This window comes from Prinia subflava, chromosome 6 (assembly GCF_021018805.1).
Source record: "Prinia subflava isolate CZ2003 ecotype Zambia chromosome 6, Cam_Psub_1.2, whole genome shotgun sequence".
In the NCBI taxonomy this organism is placed as follows: Eukaryota; Metazoa; Chordata; class Aves; order Passeriformes; family Cisticolidae; genus Prinia; species Prinia subflava.
The window spans coordinates 13,626,162-13,646,853 of NC_086252.1; the positions used below are offsets into that span (position 1 = coordinate 13,626,162).

Here is a 20,692-nt window from a genome sequence, read left to right on the forward strand (position 1 = left end):
CTTTTAACCTCAGCCAGAGCACCCATCTGCTTTTCCTGCCGTGTTTCCATTACCTGCTCCCTGCGTTAGCGGAGGCTCTCCTTAAAGCGCTGTGATTTACAGGCGGTGTTACGGCAGGACAGGTCTGACACTGATTGAGTCGCTTATCTGCCGTCTCCGTCCTGCTCTCTGACAGCCTCTCCCCCAGGTATCAATCTGCACATCAGTTCTTTATTCCTAGGTGAGAGGAGAGCTGTCAAGGTTGCAGCTACACTGTCATCTTCATCTAAGCTGCCAGCCACCCTTCATCGCCTAAAGACCCTCTTTAACACACAGACGCTTTGGGAGGGGGTCACCCCGTTGGAGATGGCAGCAAAATTTCATTTGCTCTCAAGGTGCCCAGAGCTTGATGGATTGGCTCTCATTTGTCAGGATGCCCATAAATAAACAAGAGTTTCTAAGCTGTAGATTCAGCCCCACATCTTTTCCTTTCTGCAGAGCTGCAGTGGCCCCTGGCTGCCTGCTACAGGGTACTGGGACCCCTGTGAGACACGAGGCTCCCCTGGGCCTGAACTGCCACCAGGGCAGTGTGACAGAGCAGAGGGAGGGTGGAGGAGACAGTATGTGGAGCCAGGCTTGGCACTGGGGCTTGCCAGGAGTCCCCACGGTCTTTGTGATGAAGAACAGGGCTGAAGCTGAACTGCATAACACCACCCCATCCCAGTCACTGCCCTCTTTGGCAGGTTCATAGAAACAGGACAGGGACATGCTGAGATACCAGCACCTGTACCCTTGTGAGGTGGAAAAACTGACAGGCTGGCCCCCACCAGTGCACTTTAGTTCTAAGTGATTTTTCTAAATGATTTTTAGCCTAAAACTGCACTCCTCTCTGGGACCACTGGCAGCACTGGGCCACGGCACAGGCTGACAGGAAAGGACCTCCATCCACTTTGGGGTTTGCTCTCAGTGCTGCTTTTGGGCCAGAGCAGCTTCAAGCCATCCCCAGCTTTGATAGGAGATGCTGTGTGGGTGCACTGGGTCTGTGTTAAGACCCTGTGTCACCTTGCTGTGCCACGCAGCCTGGGGAAATCCAAAGGGACAGGCAGTGCACAGCAAAGGAGAGCAGTGGGCATGGTCCTGTGTGCCTCCAGCCGAACCTCATTTCGCTGGGGCTTCTGCTACCCACAGCCCTCTTCAGTTTGGTTTCCTTGTTGCTGCTCTTTCATGAACAAAAAAGCCACTGAAACAAAATCTCTACCATAATGTTTATTAAATAGTAATTTTAAAAGGTTTTTATACAAATCATATAAACACAGTTTTATTTTTTTGTTTTGTTTTGTTTGTTTATTACACCGAAGAATCACAGTAAAAGCTCTTTAAGTCCATAAGTCCTGGCTCAGCCAGTAAATGGTCAAATACCTTGAGCTGCAAACCTTGGAGAATTTCCATTTCTGCATATAATTTCTTAATGGTTTAATTCCCATGCTCACCTCCAGCACCTTCCTACAAAATGAAGTCACCCAGAACTACAGCCCGCCCATTAGCAACATGTCCTGCCATGGGAAGTGTGTGGAGGCAACAGCCCATTTAAGCAAAGGCATTAATGCCGATTTTTTTTCTTTTCGGAATTTCACAGAGGGAATTGCAATCAGCAAACCGAATCTATTCGCAGAGGAGGATGCAACAAATTGAATGCACTGGTGACTTTTCCCCCCCTCCCTGCTGAAGTTACAATCAAACACAGTTTTCCGTAGAACAGTAAAGCACCCGGCAGAGGTAAGTGAGGTATTGGCTGTGCAGCATTATCGGCCTTCTCTCCCCTGGCGAGCTCGCACGTGGGCCCTGCCCCAGCTGCCAGGGCCAGCAGGGCTGGGCTGGCGCCTCGCTGGGCCCGTGCCACGCTAGTGCCAAGGTCAGCAGTACTCTCCTGCCCCAGATCAAGAGATACATTAACACGAGTCAGTCCCACGGAATAAGTCACATACACGATACATACAGAGAATTCACGTGCGTGTGCAAACACACTATTTCTGAATATATGTATATATGAACTCTTCTCTCTGTACGCCTACTAGACACCATAACATCACCTTTTTAATTATATATTTTCACCTATTGTTTGCCTAAGTTGGCTTTTCTACTGTATGGTCCTTTTCGATTCATCCTTCCCCTCTCTGGTGATTTGAAGGGGATAAAATCATTGAGCAGCAGCAATCCAGCTTTGAAATGGTCTGGTACATTTCCTCCCACTGCCTCTGTTTCTTTTGTACAGTAAAATAACACCCCTGTGGAATTTGTCTGTGAAAAACGCCAAAAGAAATAAGGTGATTTGAAAGGAGAATCAGAGACACGTTTACTGCTGGTTTTGTCGGGTGCACAGTGTGAATTAGAAAGCTGAAGGCCTTTGTGTGTGTGCATCTCTGCGTGTGTGTACGAACCGCGGACGTCCTGATGACGCAGCTGCTCTATCTGCTCCCCCAGTACACGTGCACCTTTCTCACAGCAGAGAAGGGCTTTTTCCCCTAAAATCTTATTGTCTGAGGGAGCTCTTCATGAAACAGTAAATGCTCCGTTCCCACAGTACCAAGAAGCAGCTGTGGCACTGCTCATGTGTCCCTGCTCATGTCCTCTCCAGATGTTGCTTGAATCGCCAACCACCTGGACTCCTGCACAACGTGTTTGTGGAGCTGGGCAAACTGAGCTTCACAACACATCACACCTTTGTCAGCTGCAGTTGGTGAGGAAAATAATGCCATCCCCAGCCCAAACTACTTGCCAGATAAAAGGTAAAAATCAGGATATGCCAGGTGTTACCAAAGAGCCCCTGGAAAAGCAAATCCAGTGTAATAGAAAGGTTTCTTATTTATGTATGTGTAAGCTGATAGAAGTGATCCATCTGTACTGAACTGGAAATGAAGACATTGGTTTGGGGTTCAGCATTTCAACTCTTTTTCTCCATTCAGTTGTTTTCGTAACACTCCCACACCACAGTGGTAATTGGAGAGGTACCAGCTGCCACACAATGTAGCCAGACCATTTGAAAGTAGAAGGACCAGATTTCTGCTGGGCTCTAACCAGCAGAGAGTGGTGAAGAAGAGCATTTTGTGGGGAAGGATGAAGGCCTCACTTGCTGTTTGCTACAGCACTGATCATCAGCTGGAGGAAAAATACTTCTAAGGCACTTGTTCAAAATAAAAAAAAACAAACCAAAACACAGCTCATAGATAGAACTTGGGGTTTTTGCTACTGATCAGGAGCAGCACAGCTTTGCTCCAAAGGGGATATGGCAGCAGCTGTTTGGTCCAGCAGTGCTGATGGCACCAGCTCACACCCCCAGCTCCAGGGAAGGTGAGGGGGTGCCAGCGGGCACAATGGCCAGGCTCCCCAGGGCTGTGGGCATGGCTCCAGCCTCCTTCCCTGTTCATTTTCCCTTCCTGGCACTTTGGAGAGGCCTCAGCACTGTACCTCAAGTCAAACCCCAAGTGAAGCCCTCTTCTCAAAGCCATTGCCTAAGCACCAACAACCTGACAGGCTCTATCTTTTGTTTGCTGCAATTTTCTCATTATAGCAAAAAGAAAAATGGCAGGCTCAAGAGGGGTGGGAGATTCAAATAAAGACCTTCCTGATGAAGGTCTCAGCCTTTGCAATCAAAGATCTGGATTTAATAAATGGCTCTTATTCAAAAATCACATTAAGGCTCTTCAGCTTCTCTCAAAGAGGTGCTTCTACACATAGGGTTTCCCTTCTATTTTCTTTTTTAATGGTTTCAGAATGCGCTGTTGTTACTGTTGACAGTAAAGCCAGTATCTCCTGCTACCAGGAGAAGGAAAGTTGAAGGTAACAACATGCTTCAATTTTCAGGACTGCAAACTGCAGCTTCCTATTCTTAGTGTGAAGTGCACAAATCCCTACAATGATATCTGGACGGAGTCTAAAATGGACAGGGACTCCATGTGTGTGTGTGTTATTTCTAAAGAAATCCCTCAGCCTTCTCAGCAACTTACCAGAGAAAGAAGGTGGGAAATAACAATCAACATTTAGTTTCTCACATCCAAAAGGTAAACCAGGCTCCCTCACCACATCCCAGACACTCACATGAGCAGAAAATGAAGATGAACCAACGAACAAGGGGCTCAGTCCCCCCTCACCTGGCACAGTCTGGTTTGCAGGAAAGCCACTCGGTCCTGGTGGAGTGTGACCCGGCAGCAAGACCTGGTGGCAGGAGGAGTGCCTCCCCTCACTCCTGCTCCCCTCATTCCCTGTTATGGCATTCAGTTCCCATAGAAAACAGCAAAAATAGTACTCCCCTGCCAGCCCACCTCGCCGGGCACAACGCCACGGGTGATCGCCAGGCACCCATCAGGCCTCCGAGCAGCACTTCTGGTGGTTCATCTTCACCTTGTGCTTGATGCCGTCGTACAGTTCGAAGTTGTAGTTCTCCAGCGTGGTGGAGCTCCGCGAGGACAGCCCGGCGTACGAGCACGTGCAGTAGAGGAGCAGCCCAGCGCAGATGGCCCCAAGGAGGACACCCAGGGAGCTCATTGCTATAATGGTCACCAGGATGGGATCCAGGGTGTACAGCCAGCTTTTCTCTTTGTCCAGCTTCGGGGTTCCTGGAGAGTTAGTAGAGAACAGTGTGTCGTTCCTATCCGATCCAAAGTAATCTGCAGTGGAACGGGCACTTATTATCCAGGGATCATATTTTATACTCCCCTCACCTTCATACATTTCTTGGAGTTGTGATGGCTTTACAAGAGTTGAAGTGTATATATGGGAATATCCCAGCAGGTTTCACTAACCCAGGTCTAGAAATAATGTGAAGCACCAAACTACCAAAAAGGTTAGGTACCCTGATTCACTTTTAGACATCAGACTATTGACATAGCAAGCAAGCATTTTACACCCACCGAAACTCTGGCTCTCCCAGTGCCATTAGGTTGAAAACTATGGAATCAATCTGTCATAGGTCTCAGACCTAAACTGCTTCATTTACAAGTCAAAATGCCATGCAAGCAGCAATTAATGCTTAAAATACCAGTTTCACTTGTCCTAACACAAATACAATATATTGACTTTGTAAGGTTGCTGGCTGTTGAAAAAGGAAAAAGGAAAAGAAAACCAATGCCTTTGAACATACATTCAATGTATGTTCTCAAGTGCGTTCTAGCTCCTGACACCACTAAAACTGAGGTTTGTGAGTAATCTTAGCATCTGATACTCAAACACAAACTGCCACAGCTGAATTGTCCGTGTGGCATTTGGATACCAACCTGGATCATCGTTGTCTTCAAAGTCTTGCTCAGAGCTTGGGAAGTCATCCTCCATTCTTGGGAAGTTCACTAGAACAACAAAATGGGAAGCACTGTTTGTTAAAAGAGGCCTTCTTGGGGCATCATTGCCACTGGTCACTGGACTGTGAGACCAGCCAGAAGAAAGTAATTTTTAAACAACTGCAAGGCTTTTCCTCAAGGAAGGAAGACAAATTCTTTATCTTCTTCCTTTGGCCAAAGTCAATGAAGACTCTTGCACACTTGAGAGAAGAGGATCTTCACATTACATCACATTTCATAACCATCAAATCACCAGCTTTTAAGAAGAAAAGAGAGTGAGCGAAAAGCAAAGAAACCAGACAACTTGAATAGCACTAAAATATTGTCACCGGTGCCTCCAAAATGGCCATAATTCATTATTAACATGCTCATGGGTATTACCCTTACACCTTTGAATAGGATCTTAGTGCCTGTCATTACTTGCCACTAATGCTGGATCCATTTAGCACACACTCTACTTTTCATCTTTTCCCATACATCTGACTGGATATAGAGCTTCAATGACCCAGTTCCTCTTTGGGTTTCAGATAAATTCACAGTAATTTGAGGAATTTATGTATCTTCATTATAGGTTTTAATGCAAAAGGTGGTTGAAATGGAGAGAGAGGTGAATGGGTGTCCATGTCTAAGCCCTTATGTTAACATTTCCCTGATCCAAATTCCTTTCAATGGTGACATTTCTTTCTATTGTTCAGCACAGACCAAGGAGTAGTAACCAAATGCACATTATTATAATCTGAGCAGAAGTAACTTATTTTCCTGTGCAGTGTTCCTATCATTTTCTCTGCATACAGTTACCATGGCTCTTTTCCACTTTTCCAAAAGAAAATGTCTTTTCATTTCAATCTGTGAAGAGTTTTCAAAGCTGACTGTAACTTGGGGTCCTCAACTGAGAAGGTGTCTCGAAATGATCAGGAATGCAAAAAATCAGGGACTAGAAAGCGACAGAAGTCACACCTTGGAAGTAGTTGTTATTGGAACTGAGATTACTTTATGTCTTGTGCCAAAATGGTAAGAAGGGTTTAAAGAGATTATTTACAAATAACCAAAACTAAAGATTGTAACTTGTACCTAAAAAGCCACATGCAAAGAAATTATTCAAAACCTTATAAAAGAATATTTCTGCATATTTGCATGAATATTTAGGACTTGAAAAGGCCTCCTGAATTGTCAAATACACTTTTTTGCTATCCCAGGCAACCGTGTCAGGCAATCCATGCCAGCGACATTTCAAGGTTCACTTCCAGAGTGGGGGCTCTGCTGAAAGCCATGCTGCTCCAACACCACCTGAGCCCTGATGGCAGCCATCCTCTGCTGGTATTAATGATACCTTCTCATTCCCCAGGCAGACTTGTATCTGCACCCAAAGAATTAAGGGATTTCTTTGAATTTCCAAGTGAACCTGGCAACAGGAAGGCTCAGAGCTCAACTTGCCCCTCCTGCCGATGAATCCCGCATCTAGTGAGTCAGGTAGTTAAGCTGACTCAAGGCTGCTGGTACCTGAAGAAACACAGGTGCACACTTGCCTTCTATAAATCCTCACTTTAGTGGCAAGTTCACATGATTTCTCAGCAGTTCTCGAACTGACAGGCCCAGATGGCAACATCTTAGGGCTTGGAGAACTGCCTGAGGGCCTCTTGCAAACATTTAGAACCAAACATGTGGAAAAATAACTTGCAAAGCAGTTCACACGTGGAGATGTCTGAACTGCTAGTCACCCACTGGAAGACAAGCAGTGAGATTTGCCATCCGTGTCACCCACACAACCCTACAGAAACCGTATGTTGCTCAAAGACGAGCAGAGGTCAAAATTAGATGACAGTCTGCCCAAGGAGTCCATGCGTGGAGAAAGGCAGTTGGAAGTCATTTGACATTCCATATTGTAGCTGCTCTAAAGTTTGTGTGAGAGTAAGCTAGCAATTTGATCCCTTTGTAATTTCCCAGGGTAATCTTGAGGGAAAAGCCAGAAATAAAAAAGTATTGGTTAATCAACACTTTCAAAAGAACACCAGTTCTTCCAGCCTGAAAGGAAGGAGCACTGGGAAAACTTGAAAAGAGAGAACATTTATACAAAAAGCCCAGCCCAGAATCTGTTTACTCTTCTAGTGATTTGCTCAATTCCCCATGCTAATACAGCTCTTAAGTCCTTAAGCTTAAATGGTATCTTCCTACTTGCCCATTTTCCTTCCTCCTCAGGCCCTCATTCTTCTGTTCCCCACATGCCATTTCATTGCTATTTGATTGTATGTTATCATGCAGGGCTCTACACCCTCTGGAAAGCTTTAGAAAAATATAATTCAACGTTTCTTGTTCCATTCTGGGGCTTCTCGAGTCATTAACTGAATCAGCTCGGGGTGTGTGGGTGTCTGTGGGAACTGAAGCTGGTGGTCTCAGTTCAGTTCCTAGTGGAGATGATTTAGAATCTAGCCTGTCACAGAATCTAGCCTGCTGTTTGTCATCAGTTAGGCTCCTTTGGGACAAGTCTCAGCAATACTGTCACACGAGGAGCGGGCCACAGAAGGCAACTCCCTTAGAAAGTGGTCCCCAGAAAAGGCCTGCAAGCTGGTGGGCAGAATGGGGGAAACATGCATCGCTCTGTGCTGGGGAAAGCTGCTTCCTAAAGGGCAGATTTTAGGCACAATTTATCATCATTTTAAAAGGGAAAAAATATTCTGGAGAGAGGTAGTCGAGAAAGTTAGGGAGAAACTGTAATTCAATATGAGGAATGATTTCTCCTGAGTGAGAGGTCATTTTTAAAGCCCGTGTGCCAAATGATGACTGTGAGCACCCAGCCAGTCATGGCCAAAAGATGATATTAGCAATGATGTTGGAAACAGCCGGATGCCAAGAAAGGCTGTTATCTGTTGGATCTGAGAGCACTGCCAGCTAAAAGGCTAATTTATGGGACCTGGAAAAAGAAAGATAAAATTCTAATCAGACAAGGGCTGATTCAAGTACCATGTTTATATGAACTCACATAGAAGGAGAGCAGCAGAGAATTAGTATTTCCAGAGATTAAAGAGTTTCAGTGTACATCTGTTTTAAAATAGTAGCAGGGGTGGGAGGGATTGTGCCAGGGTGGACGAGGGGGTAGGAGAGTAGACGAGGTTCTCTGGTGTCCCACCACAGATATACACATACCCCTTGCAGGAAAGCTTTCCAAATCTGCCCAAGACAGCTCACCTCTCCAAAGCTGAGCTCAGCATGTCTTGTGGCCTGGCATGTAGTTCCCACCAGCACAGATGCTCGATGCTAGCCTTCCTGCTTGGGCTAACCAGCAACACCACCACCTCTGGCACAGACCTCCACACCAAGCCAAGAGCTATTGCTTTGGAGAGAACAGCCAGCCCTGACTGCTGGAACCTGGACACCTTCTTCCAAGGCAAATGACAACTGTCAAGAAAAAAAATGCCATTTCTTTATAGCCTGACTTTGTCTGGTTTAAGTCCAGGCACCAGGTGCTGCCTCCTGCCAGGTCGATGGGGTGAGTTCAGTCACCCTGGGGCAGACCACTATCACCTGGCATCTCTCCCTACACACAGGCATTTGCAGATTATCTGTGGTGCCTCTTGGAGTCTTTCTGGCTGAACAAAATGACCCTCTCAGCAGGATGTGCCTTTCCCAAACAATGTATCAAACTTGCTGCAATTTCCAGACCTTATTATTGCCTGCCTAGAGCCACTGTGGCACAGGATTGCCTGGCCTGGAGAGCACCCAGGATGCACTCGCACCATCCCTCTGCTCCTGCGCCCCGCTTTCTGCAGGGGCCCACAAGCTCTGGGGCTGAAAGTGATGCACCAAGTGCTTTGTGAGCTCTGCTCCCTATAGTCTTTTATTCCCAGTAATATCTGTGCTGTGGCTGTGCCTGCTGGGACAAAAAAGCAAGAGTGTGTAGGAGGAAGAAAAACAAATTGCTGGTTTTGGGGAAATAAGCAGCACATGGTTGTTTCCCCACTGTGGAGAGGACTCGAGGGCAGCCAGCTACATGCTCACCCCTCTGTCCTGCTGCTACAACATCCCTCTTGGCCAGTGCTATCCTGCCCAGTGAAGGGGGTGTAGGAGGCACAACACTGCTCTGCTGCCAAACATGTGCCCATGAGGGACTGAAACATTAAATGCAGCCAAAGCCAGGAAAACGGGGTCAGAAATTGCCATTTCCCAGTCTTGGCATAGAGAGACAGAGCTCCGGCTCCACCCTCATCCTTGCTTTTCTCTCTTTGCTCATTCCCAGTCCTTCTCTCTCCACAGCACTAGTGTGACTCCAACACACATCATTTTGTTTTGACACAGCAGAGCAGCCGCCGCGGCCTCGCCTTGACACAGCTCTGCTCGGCGGCGGCGCAGCGCTGCTCCTCTGGCTGGGAGCCCCGGGGGCTGGGGGTGACACCTCCCACCCTCGGCAAATGGAGAAGCTCTTCTCAAAGCAGCAGCACAGGCTCCAGGCAGAAACACTCCCTCTGAATCCCCCACTGCTCTATTTCCAGCTGAAAATCCACCTCACTTCTCTCTTTCCCACTCCTCCAGAAACACAGGACTACTTTAGTTTACAGAAGGGATAAATCCCTGCCAAATTTCAAATTAAAACAGTGCTTTGGCTACACTTGAGCATTAAAGAAAGCAAACAAGCTGCCACTCCCTGGCCTGGCCTGGCCTCCCTCTGCAGTGCAGGAACCGCTGGACCTTATTCTCAGATTGCCTTGGGGCTGCCCTGGTGGTGGCCAACTGTGCACACCTCAGACCACCACAGAACCACTGTCAAACTGGGGGCATGGATGAGCCTCTTGCACTCCTTGGGCTTCCCACATGAAGATAAGGTGGGAAAGTGTGGCTGGACAGGTGAAGAACCCCCACCAAAAGCACTTGGAGACATAGAGCCAGGCCGGGGGCTTGGTGTGGAGGCAGCCATGAGCAGGCAGCTGTTTCCAGCCCTGCTGCACATGTGGCAGATGGCCAAGGTGGCTACCCAAAATGAGTATCCTGCCAAACCCTGCCTGCAGCAGACACATCCCCTGTTGCAGCCTGACCCCTTGTCCTCAGCAGCAGCACCAGGCCAGGGAAACGGTGGTGGTGGCATGTGTGCACACGGTGTGATGGTGGCATTACACAGTGGAATCCTCGCCCTCTCCCTCTCTCTTAGCTCTGGACAACCGGATAAGGAGCTGACACGCAGGTTCTGTGCTCCATGCTGAGCTCACCTACCCCAAAACAAGCAGCTCCTCGGCACAAGGGTGGCACTGTCCCCTGCTGCCACCACGCAAGGGCTCGGAGCTGGGGGAGAAGCTGGCAGCTCTGTGGCCTCCTGGTATGTTTATCACCGTCCCCGTTGTTGCTGTTTGTTTTTACAGTGCAGTGGCTAACGACACGATTCCTCAAACTGGCAGTCACGCCTGCAGTCTCTGCTGAGAGCCGCCAAAGCCTCTGATGGAGGAGCTGTGGCGGAAAGCCAAGCGGCTGTCCAAGCGCGCCTCGGGGCCTCGCCTGCTGTCTGTGCGCCTCACTCTGCCGCCCTGACACGGGCTAAGTGGGGGCTGGCCCTGATAAAGTCAGGAGGTTTTCGCAGGGTTTCTGCAGGGACAAAAGTCCAAACAGCCCCACGCACAGCCTGGTTTCTACCTTGTTCCCTTGCACATGGCAGCAGAGGCGTTTCCACCAGGCCAGGAAAAGCCAACCCTGCCCCCACAGCCCGGGGGACAAGCAGCTCTGGGGTCCCTGTGCCAAGGATCATCCTGCAGGTGCCTGCCCTGGCAGGAGGCTGACCCAACTGTGCGGCCGGTGCCTCAGCTGGCGAGTGAGCTGTGCAGCCTGCCCCTGCCTGCTCAGCCATCTCGGGCATGCTGACATTGCCGGGGCACGGCACAGCCCTTCCCACGGCGCCCTCTGCTTTGCCAGGCCAGTGCTCCCTCTCTCACATCCCCGGGAGGCACTGGCTGTGCCCCAGTGCTTACAGAGAGTGCCCGTGGACCCCCTTCTGCTCCTTCAAAACAACACCCACTGCAGAGATAAGATGAAAAGATTGACACCATCACGGCACATCCCACCAGGGAGCCCTGCCCGAAGCCTGCCCATGACACACAGGACACAGTGCTGTTGCCTGAGAAAGAGAGCCCTCACTGCTCCCCCAAAAAGTTTTCCTCTTTTTTTTTTTTAAAGTAGACACTTAAATGCCTAAAGTTACTGGAGAAGAGTTTGCATGAAAATCATACTAAGCTGTATTTATTTCCTTAAACAAAGCATGCTAATTTTAGCTGCTTTCTTCCCTAGGATGTGCTGCAGCCTGAGCAGCACCCAGCTCTCCGGCCAATCTGTCTGTGGCGCACGTACGGAATAATTAATCCTGAACGATTTCTCCCTTTTTATCTGTTTACTTAACAGAATTTTTTTCTTCCTTGCTGGGAAGCCATCATTCAGTCTCACCCTCCCTGTTTTTCACATGTGCATATTTGTTTTGAATTTTGCTTGAACAGTCGCTGAAGTGTACAAAATGTAAATTACAAGTGTAATTTGCTTTGCTGTACAATTACAGAAAAAAAAAAACCTCTCCCAAAAAAGTAGCATGAGTCCTCAGCTTTGCTTGTGTTTGAATAGCCAGTGTGAGGGATCACATTTGAGTTATTTTTTTGTTGATGGCTTGAATTCCTAGTAAAGTCAGAAAGTTTCATTGCAAAGCTGAGCTTTATGCCAGGGTAAAGAATATGAGAGAAGGAAAATAAATGAAGGAGGGAAGGAAAACCTCTCAAACTGGCAGCAAAATATATTTCACATGAAATGTGATGCTGCTGACTCTGCTGAAGGGGTGAAAGGTGCACCTAGGCAAGATGGGAAGCAGAACTACTGCAGCAGAGGTCCCTCTGCTGAGGTAACAAGTTGGGACGACTCAGGTGGGGGAAAGCAGGGAACACACAAATGTCCAAACACCAAACACCTGGTGCTGTGGCAGCCAGGCCACTCCCGTACAGGTCCCCTGCACAATCTGACATGCAGAAACAGCGATGGCACGGAACAGGAAAGCGTTGCTGTTCTCATTATTAAATTTGGTAATGGCTTACCCATTTTTTGCTGAGCTCAGGGACAAAGCATGCGGCTCAGCTGAGCTGGCAGCCAGGCCAGCCCCAGGGGCCCTGGAAAGTCGGATGTCCTGTCTCCAGGGGCCCCAGCTGGAGAAATTCTGCATAATCACACTGAGCAATTTAGCACTTAAGCAACGCTGGTGAAATCCCCAAACAATCCCAAGAGTCAGTCCAGCCTCCCATAAGGACTGGTACAAATGTAATGGATCTAAAAGCAGCCATTAATGGCCAGATCCTGAGTGTAGTGAGGCAGGGAACACACAGCAGCTGTGCTGCTGGGAGCTGGGTCTGCACACAGCAGGAGCTGGGGCTTCACTTGGCTAAAAGGAAAAGCCCTGATGCTCCAAAGAGTTTTGAAACTCTGCTTTGCTTCAACCAACAGCATTCTCTTTAGCAAAGAAAGAGGAAGAAAGAAAAACCCCAGATATTTGTATAAAAATATCATCATTTTATTACATTCCACACAATACATCTTCAAAGAATTTCAAATTTCCACAAGATATTTTTCACACACAGGCAACTGGGCAACGCTGGGGATGTCAGGGCTCAAGGAGCAGGGGGGAACTGGGAGTAAAAATCTCGAAGTGACCTTCTGTTTTGTCTTTGGTGATTTTGGTTTGAAAGACAGGGTGCCACATTCTCCTCTCTGACACACCAGTGCACACTTGTTGAGTCTGTGGGGGTGAACCTGGTCAAAGTGAGATCATCTGAACTAGGGAGACTGAACTGACTTTGGAAACGGGACAATATCATCTGCTGACATGGCTTGGGCTGACCTGAAAATGCAGCAAGCACATGCCAGTACTTCATATCTGCTTTAATTTGCAGCTGACTGAGGGGGATGTGACTCCACATCCGAAACCAGATGCACTGGCACACCGGTGCTGTGTGATGAGGAGAGTCACGGTGAAAGCACCCTGGCCCTGGAAGCCCCTCTTCAGGGACTTTCCAATGGCACTGCCTTCCAGGTGGCAGGAGCTCCCTGGTCCATTCTGGCCCTGTGGGACAGGCATGTCCCTGCTGCTCTCAAAGACCTCGTGGGAGCCAGGCCTGGGTGCACTGGTGCCCCGAGCACTCACCATGCCTCATGTGCTCACCATGGCACACCACCCTGGGCTTTTCTGCACTCCCTGCTTGTTTTAGACACTGCTGCAGCTGAGAGGATCCCACTGAAATCTGCTGTGAAACCAGCATGGGCAACTGAAACTGGCTGCATGAATTAAGGCAAGGAGGGGGATGCAGTGACACCCCCATCGACAGACATTCCCTGGGGATAGGGCTATGCTGCAACAGGGGCCAATACCCCTTCAGCATAGTTTGTATTTCTACTTTTTTCCCAGACCAAAAGGCAGCTCAAGACTGCAGGGAAGTTAACAGAGCTGCTCGTCTTGATTCATTGTATGCAATATTAATGGGCAAAGGAGGGATGGGCACTAGCAAGTTTAAAAGTGGGGAGGGAATCTGATCACTCATCATAGATGGACACAAACAAGATGGAAAACCTTGCTCACTGGAGGTACGTTTTTGCTTGCAAACAGATTAGGGTTAACAATTCAAACCACTTTTGCTTGTCATCATTCAGTAATTTATATAAGGCATTTCCACTACAATACGCTGGGCCATTCAACAGTCAAGGCGTGTGGAGGCTCCTCCTCGCCTCCCAGTTAAAGCAGCAGCAGTAGCTGGGCCCCCCAGGAGCACTGGCTGGGCTTGGCTTGCTAGATGTTACTGGTGCTCTAAGGAAGCAGAACATTAGCAAATGCAAAACTGACATTCTAGAAAGCCAACGGGCAATTTTTATGATTCAGCAGCTATGGATTGGGCAGAAGGAAAAAAACAAACCCAGAAAGGGGAACTATACTTGTCCCTTAAGCATTTCTAGCAGAAAGACAAGGAGGAACCCTCTCCCCCTTCCCTGTGTAAAAGCAAAACCATCAGCACCCAGAGCAAGGATACTTATTAAATAAATAAACCTTCAATTCTCAAGAAACTACAGTATTTAGCATCCACTAAGACCTGCTGAAGTCTACGTGTTACCCTAAGGCTGGCTTTAACAGATACAAACAAAACATTCATTATGAGCTTCTCTGATATAAGGCAACTTTAAATAGATTCACTTGCAGGTGGGGGAAGAGGAGGGCTTCCCCTCCCTCTTCCAAACAATGGCTGTGTTATCATGTTGGCTGCAGAAAGAATAAAATGGAGAGATCTTACTTTTTGAAAGTCTATGGACCTCTCTGGATTCTTCTAGCCATCTGAGGTGGACATTCCTACTGTCCAGCCTGGCCTCTTCTCAATTTGCACCCAAGACATTAACACTATCAAACAAGAAACCCAGCCAAAGCTAGATAAGGCAACAAAAAAGCATTGCTCTCTTCCCCAAGTAAACAAATCAGGGCATTCACCATAAACACGTCCCAGACCTTCCAGAGAGGAGGTGGGAAGGAGGGAAAATTAACAACAACAGCAAAACCAACAAAAATAAAAGCATTCCCTGTGCAAGTAGAAGCAACAACAAGCAAATTCAAAAGGGGCTGTTTCTAAATATACATTCAGTCAGTCAGACACACACAGTCCCATGCACACTCACACACGCGGGTTTAGCACGCATGCGCATCAGCCTCACACACAAGCTTCCAGGCTCACCATCGGGTTCCCTTGCAGGTTGCCTACTGGGAGGAGGAAAAAAACCCAAAACCCAAAGAAGCCGACCAACAACAAAAAAATACTCCCCAAACAAACAGCAACAAAACAAAATAAACCCCCACCTGACACCCCAAGCATCCTTGAAAAGTAATAGAAAGGGAGTGTTCACTTCTGAAGTGAAGGGGCGGTGTGTCTCTTCTGGCGATCCAAGATGCAGCATTAGTTTAGAGTTTGTAAAAGATTCGGGGAGGGCTGGGGGACGGAGAAGGGATGGAGATATCTAAGAGTTCACATGTATGCTAGGTAAGGAAAAAAGTGCAAAACTGAGGCAACGTATTTGAAGTCTTAGTTTCTGTCTGTCTGTCTGTTTTGTGTTTTGTTTGCTTTCTCGTTCCTGTTCGGCTCTCAGCAGCGCAAGCTGGGGTCTTGCTCTAGTTTTATGGTTAGGGTGGGCTCCACGGCCACAGGGGCCCCGTTGGCATAGTGGGAGGTTTTGTAGGTGATGGAGTGATCACTCTTCTTGGCCGCATAGCGGAACCGGTGGTAGTGGAGCACAAGGGCCAGCGCGACGGAGACCAGCACCACAACAGCACCTCCGGCGGCAATAACGTAATACCAGTAGGCTGGGATGGGCTGCACTGACACCGTGTCCACTGTGGGCTTGGTCCCTGGCAGGAGGGTTGCCCCTGGGGAGGAGACACAGAACAGGGTTGCTAGGTGGGAGGCATGCAGACGCACAAAAAGAAACACACATGCTTTCAAGAGTACAGCACGGAGCAACACGAGGTCCCGCAGCCGCCTCCAGATACAGGGCGTGCTCCTAGGGGAGGACACAGCCTGGCATTTGCTGAGCCTGCACATTCAAGAGCCTTTCTCTTCCCTTTTAATTAATCAGGCTGCTTGGATTGCAATACAAATTCCATGTGCACTGTTATTACTGTTATTTCTGGCACCAACTAATGTTTTTTTCCCTTCTTTATTTTGGCCATCTCCAGATCAGCCACCTGGTTTTGTCTCCACATGGCAGATGTTGTCAAGCCGTGACAAAACACATCACGTTTGTAATTGGAGGAAAAGCATAATCTCAGATGGCTGAGGAAGTTACCACAGGAGACTGGGAAAGAGATTACAGGGAGAAGCATTTGTCATTTTTACTGAAAAGACAGAGAAAAAGTTCTCTGTCCTAAAGTGCTTTGCACACAGGTCTAGTCTCACTAGGTGCCCCATTCGCAGACCTACAGAGATTCCCTTACTATTTCTTGAAGCAAGAAGAGATGGTTATAATTTTAGGGCATGGCAAAATTCAACTCAATATTCAGACAAGAAACTCATGCTCTCTGCAGCTTCAGCAAGCCAGGACTATGAATTCATGCTGATAAAGCAACACACCTCGGGAGGGCTGGAAAAGCTCACGGGCAGGCAGTGCCCGGGCTCAGCCCAGCGATGGCCAGCCCTTCCTGCTCTTGCAGCTGTGGCGTGGCTGCCGGGCTGCTGTCCCTGCCCGGGTCACACCGGGACAGCCCTGCGCACACCTGTGGCTGCGGCAGCGCTGGGTCTGTGCACGCCCACGGCAGGGCCGCTCCGCGCTGCTGCTCCCGCACACGCTGCTCTCGCCTCCCCTGCAACACTCATGGGGGCGAGCTGTAAATAACTAGGGAGGGATGTATTTTTGTACCACGTTTATTTACTGGTTACTGCAAGGGGGCTGGAGTCCCCAGGAAAACTCTGAGGAGGGTTTGCTCTGCGGCTGGACACATTGACCCCCCTCCTGTGCTCACCCTCTCCTCCTGCCCCTGGCTGCCTCAGGGGGGCAGCCCCCTGACTTGGTGCTGGCAAGCAGAACTTTGGGGGCTCCTGGGTTTGGTATCAGCACATTGTTGAGCTCTGTGTTAACTAAACTCCTGTTTTGTTTCCTGAGCAGACTTGGAGGACGCCAAGGGGAAAACACAGAACAGTGAAGGATGCACTCAGCTTTGCCAGCAGCAAGGGCATCTTGCAGCACAGCCTCTGCCCTCCCCTACAAACAGGGCCTAACACCAGAGTCACCCGCTGGAAATTTGGGATGGCGACAGCTTTGCTGCTAGTGGCACAGGAGATGAGGCAAAATGATGGCTCCTCTGCGATTCAAAAGGCTTTTTTCCCATCCCCATTCCCCAAAACCTGAGCACAGGGACTAAAACCAAGAATGAACACTGCACACAGATGAATAGCTACAACAACAACAAAAAAACACCTCAAAAGCTAGGAAAAAAACACAACCAACACAAATCCTGCTTTTACAGAGCAGGAGGCTGGGAACCACCCACATATTTGTTATTGTAGTCAAGAAATTCGGATGTCTCGGGAGAAGCCTAACTGCCAGATACACTGCTCTCAACCTGTCTTACCCCAGCTGCCCCTCACCATCAGGAGTGGAGGTGGCCCTGTCCCTCTTGCCCCCCCAGTAGTGCTTGCAGAAGGGGGATACAGGCTGGGCTATGTGTTGAGGATAGCAAAAGTAGGGAACAAGCAGCCCTCTGGCCTCCTTCCCTAACTCCACTGGCCATGGGGGAATGAAAGCAGCACATCCCTGCGCCTCCCTGAGCAGCTGCTGCCCCTCACCCATCTGCATGGGGGTGGCAGTGTGGGACATCCCATGGGGGCTGCTGCCAGCTCCCTGTGAGGCTGAGCATGTTCAATGCTGCCTTGAGCTGCAGTGATAACCCCCACTGTCTCCCTCCACAGATCCAGCTGGTCGAGCTGCCCAGACCCGAATGTGACCCACCACCATCCCCAAAGGATCAGCAACACCTCTCCTGTGCCTGACAGCACAGGGGGCAGGGCTGACCCCCAGGGATATCGTGGGGCTGCTCACTGTGGAGAGGCCACTTGTGTTTACACTTGGTGACAGTCTCTGCTTACACAGCACCTTGTTCCAGTGAGAGATTTGCAGACAAACAGCCTCTCACCACTGATATGCACCCAGTCCCATGGTGGAAGCTAGGATGGGGAGAGGGGCAGGTGTCAGGGGTGACAACAGCTCCTGAGTGTCAAGAGAGCGGGAGGAAGGCTTCCTCCTGATGGCTGTACATTGCCCAGTGGAAGGCTGACCCTACAAAGGGTGGGTCTGGCCAGAGAGGAGCACGTGCCATAGTGCCCAGCCTGCAGCCCTTGCCCCTTCCCCATGCACCATTGCCCTCTGCCTGCCTGGGGATGGTGTACTGTAGATGATCTTGCTTGTGGGAAAGATCCCTGGGGGAACTCAAGCTGGCTGCAGCTTCAGGACAGCTCCTGCTTGGCCCTGACCCACTCCAGATGTCCCAGCCAGGGCTTCAAGCATGAGGGGTGGTGCAGAGCCCTTCCTCAGCCCCAGTTTCCGCACCGCATGGTCCTGCTGAGGAGATAGCAAAAGTCTGGAGAGTTCATTTAGCAACTGAAGTCATTAAGGAATCACACTCAGTTGTCTCTAAGCCCTAACGAAGCCAATTCCCAACATTAATGATTGTTCTTCCTTACACTGCCAGCCACTAAATATAGCTGCCCATCCACTCAGCACACAGAGCTGATGTTATCTGCTCTGTTTTTACTGGCTCTGCTGCTCCCTGGAAGTTTTCAGTTATATCAGTGGAAAAGTTCACTGCTCAGGGAGATGGAAAAAAAAATCCATCTTCTTAACTTAATAATTTTTCCACTCCCCTTTGCCTTCTGCCACACACACACACTTGCCCTTCCTCATTTATTCACTAGTGCTCTTGTCTTAATAAAGAACTGCCTCCTGCTGTTGCTGTCAAGTTTGTGGCTACTGTGTTTATGGCACAGCTTGGAACACCAGTCAGTGGAAACGTGATTTAATCCCTACAGGGTGGATATTTTATGTTGTTGTGCTTCTGGTGCTCACACCTCCAACCTGGCCAGGTACTGCCCTATTCTCTTTTCAATAGGGAACATTCTATAGGGACTAGTTTTGCAGTTTTGCAGTGAGAATCAAAACCCAAAGAAGGAAAAGCAATCATCATCTGTGAAAACAAAGGAGAAAATCTTTTCCAGAAAGCTGCCTAGAGGGCTGCCTGCCTTTCTCTGCCACTGCTATGTCACAGCTCATATTCCTTCCTGAAATCACTGACATTAACTGCTGTGGACAAGCAACACAGCTGGACTTCTCATAGATGACACAGATGAAAGCAGGTATTACACTCATCTAATCTGAATGCCACAAAACCAGTGTCAGTCTCAGCCCCATAACTGCTACCTGTCATTGCTCCAGGGAGATATCTCTATTTCAGGGTACCCACAGGGAGAGAATCCACCAGTCCCAAAGGCAAACACTCCCCATGGTTTCTCTCCATGCATTCTTTCAAACATATCTCTTATTTTTAGCCTGGTATTTACCTAATTCCTTTCTTCCAGACACTTGTTGTACCCTTTCTTTAAGGGTGGAATGCATCAATGCTCAAATGCAGTACAGTTGAAGCACACTTTCCTGGTCCTGTAAGCTCCTGACCTAATAGGTGAAACATATTCCACCTACACAAATTCTCTTCTTATTATTTGCTTTGTGATCCTGGAGCCTGTAAGGTGCATATTTTCAGCTTTGCTCCCAAGACAGGAGAGGAAAGATTTGTTATTATTTTTAGTGGCATCTGACTTTTTCAGCTCATCTGTAATTGCAGGAGTGGGGGCTGTAGAACATCTCAGTAATTTGTGCACAGTTTTTTTCTCTCCAGCTCCATTTTTCTCTCCAGCCAGGCACTTCTTTCCCTCATCTTACCCTCTCCTTCTCTTGGGCATATCTGTCTCTCCCTACTTTTAATTATTATCCATGTAATTGCCTCCAGTCTTCACTTCTTAATCTTTTCCCTCTGCACTTTGCTCTTTCCCAGGTCACTCCATCCCTCTGTGCCATCTATTCCTGCCTGTCATCCAGGGAAACCTTTCCAACTTTTTGCTGCAATTGCTCCCCTGTTATGACCAATGCTAGGATATCCATGAGAGAGCCGGGAATGGGCAGGAGCCATCGGACCAAGCTGGCAGGTTCCAGTGGGAAGGGGAGGTGTGCCTGGAACAGCAGCTGCCTGTGGTGCTCACTGCTTCTCCCCAGCCAGTGTGCCCTGGGGAACACGACAGGGAAATGGAGGCACTCAGGCAGCAGGGCGAGGGTGAAGAGGAAGACAAACAATACAAATTAGCAGGACTTTAGGATAGGCTTTAGAATAGAATGTGAGGACCCAGAGAGAGGTTCAAACTGTAACAAGTCCCAAAAGACAAGGATGGTGTTTGCAAAATAGATCCCAGACCAGGCCTAGGAGAATGTAGAGCAATGGTGGAAGTCACAAATGGTTGTGAGGCTTTAACTGTCACCTGAGAATATCGCAGCAGCTTTTCAGTAACACCACAAGCCTAAATATCAGAGAAACAAGCAGCCTGTGAACAGGCAGAACTGAATTCCTAGTTGTTACAGTATGGGTGTGACTGTAAAACATGGTGTTAGACCCTGCTCTTGTCCCTCACACTGGTAGCACTCCACAGCCTGAATCCCCAGGGAGAGTCGTGTATGTGACTTCAGTCTCGGCGCTTACTTTGCCTTCACTGCCACAGCTCCCTGTGCACCCACCCAAGAGAGACAGCTTTGCCCACATGGAAATGCAGCTGCTTCTAGGGTAGAGTCCAGCCCAGTTCACGGCACAGTAGGGA

General features: G+C 48.7%; 1 protein-coding gene across 6 annotated transcripts in view; it reads right to left on the reverse strand.

Moving 5' to 3' along the window:
* Positions 1–1,230: 1,230 nt before the first annotated feature.
* Positions 1,231–20,692, reverse strand: part of NRP2 (neuropilin 2) — an 88,687-nt gene continuing 69,225 nt past the window's right edge. For 2 of the 6 annotated variants that reach the window (XM_063400368.1, XM_063400366.1), the window contains exons 16-17: positions 5,250–5,318; positions 1,231–4,592 (exon numbers count right to left, since the gene is read on the reverse strand). In XM_063400368.1, coding sequence (XP_063256438.1) covers positions 4,339–4,592; positions 5,250–5,318 — 323 coding nt within the window. In that variant the 3' untranslated portion in view covers positions 1,231–4,338. Of the gene's footprint in view, positions 4,644–5,249; positions 5,319–12,809; positions 15,709–20,692 lie in introns of those variants that run through there. The other 4 variants (XM_063400365.1, XM_063400364.1, XM_063400370.1 and 1 more) reach the window with 2 other exon arrangements.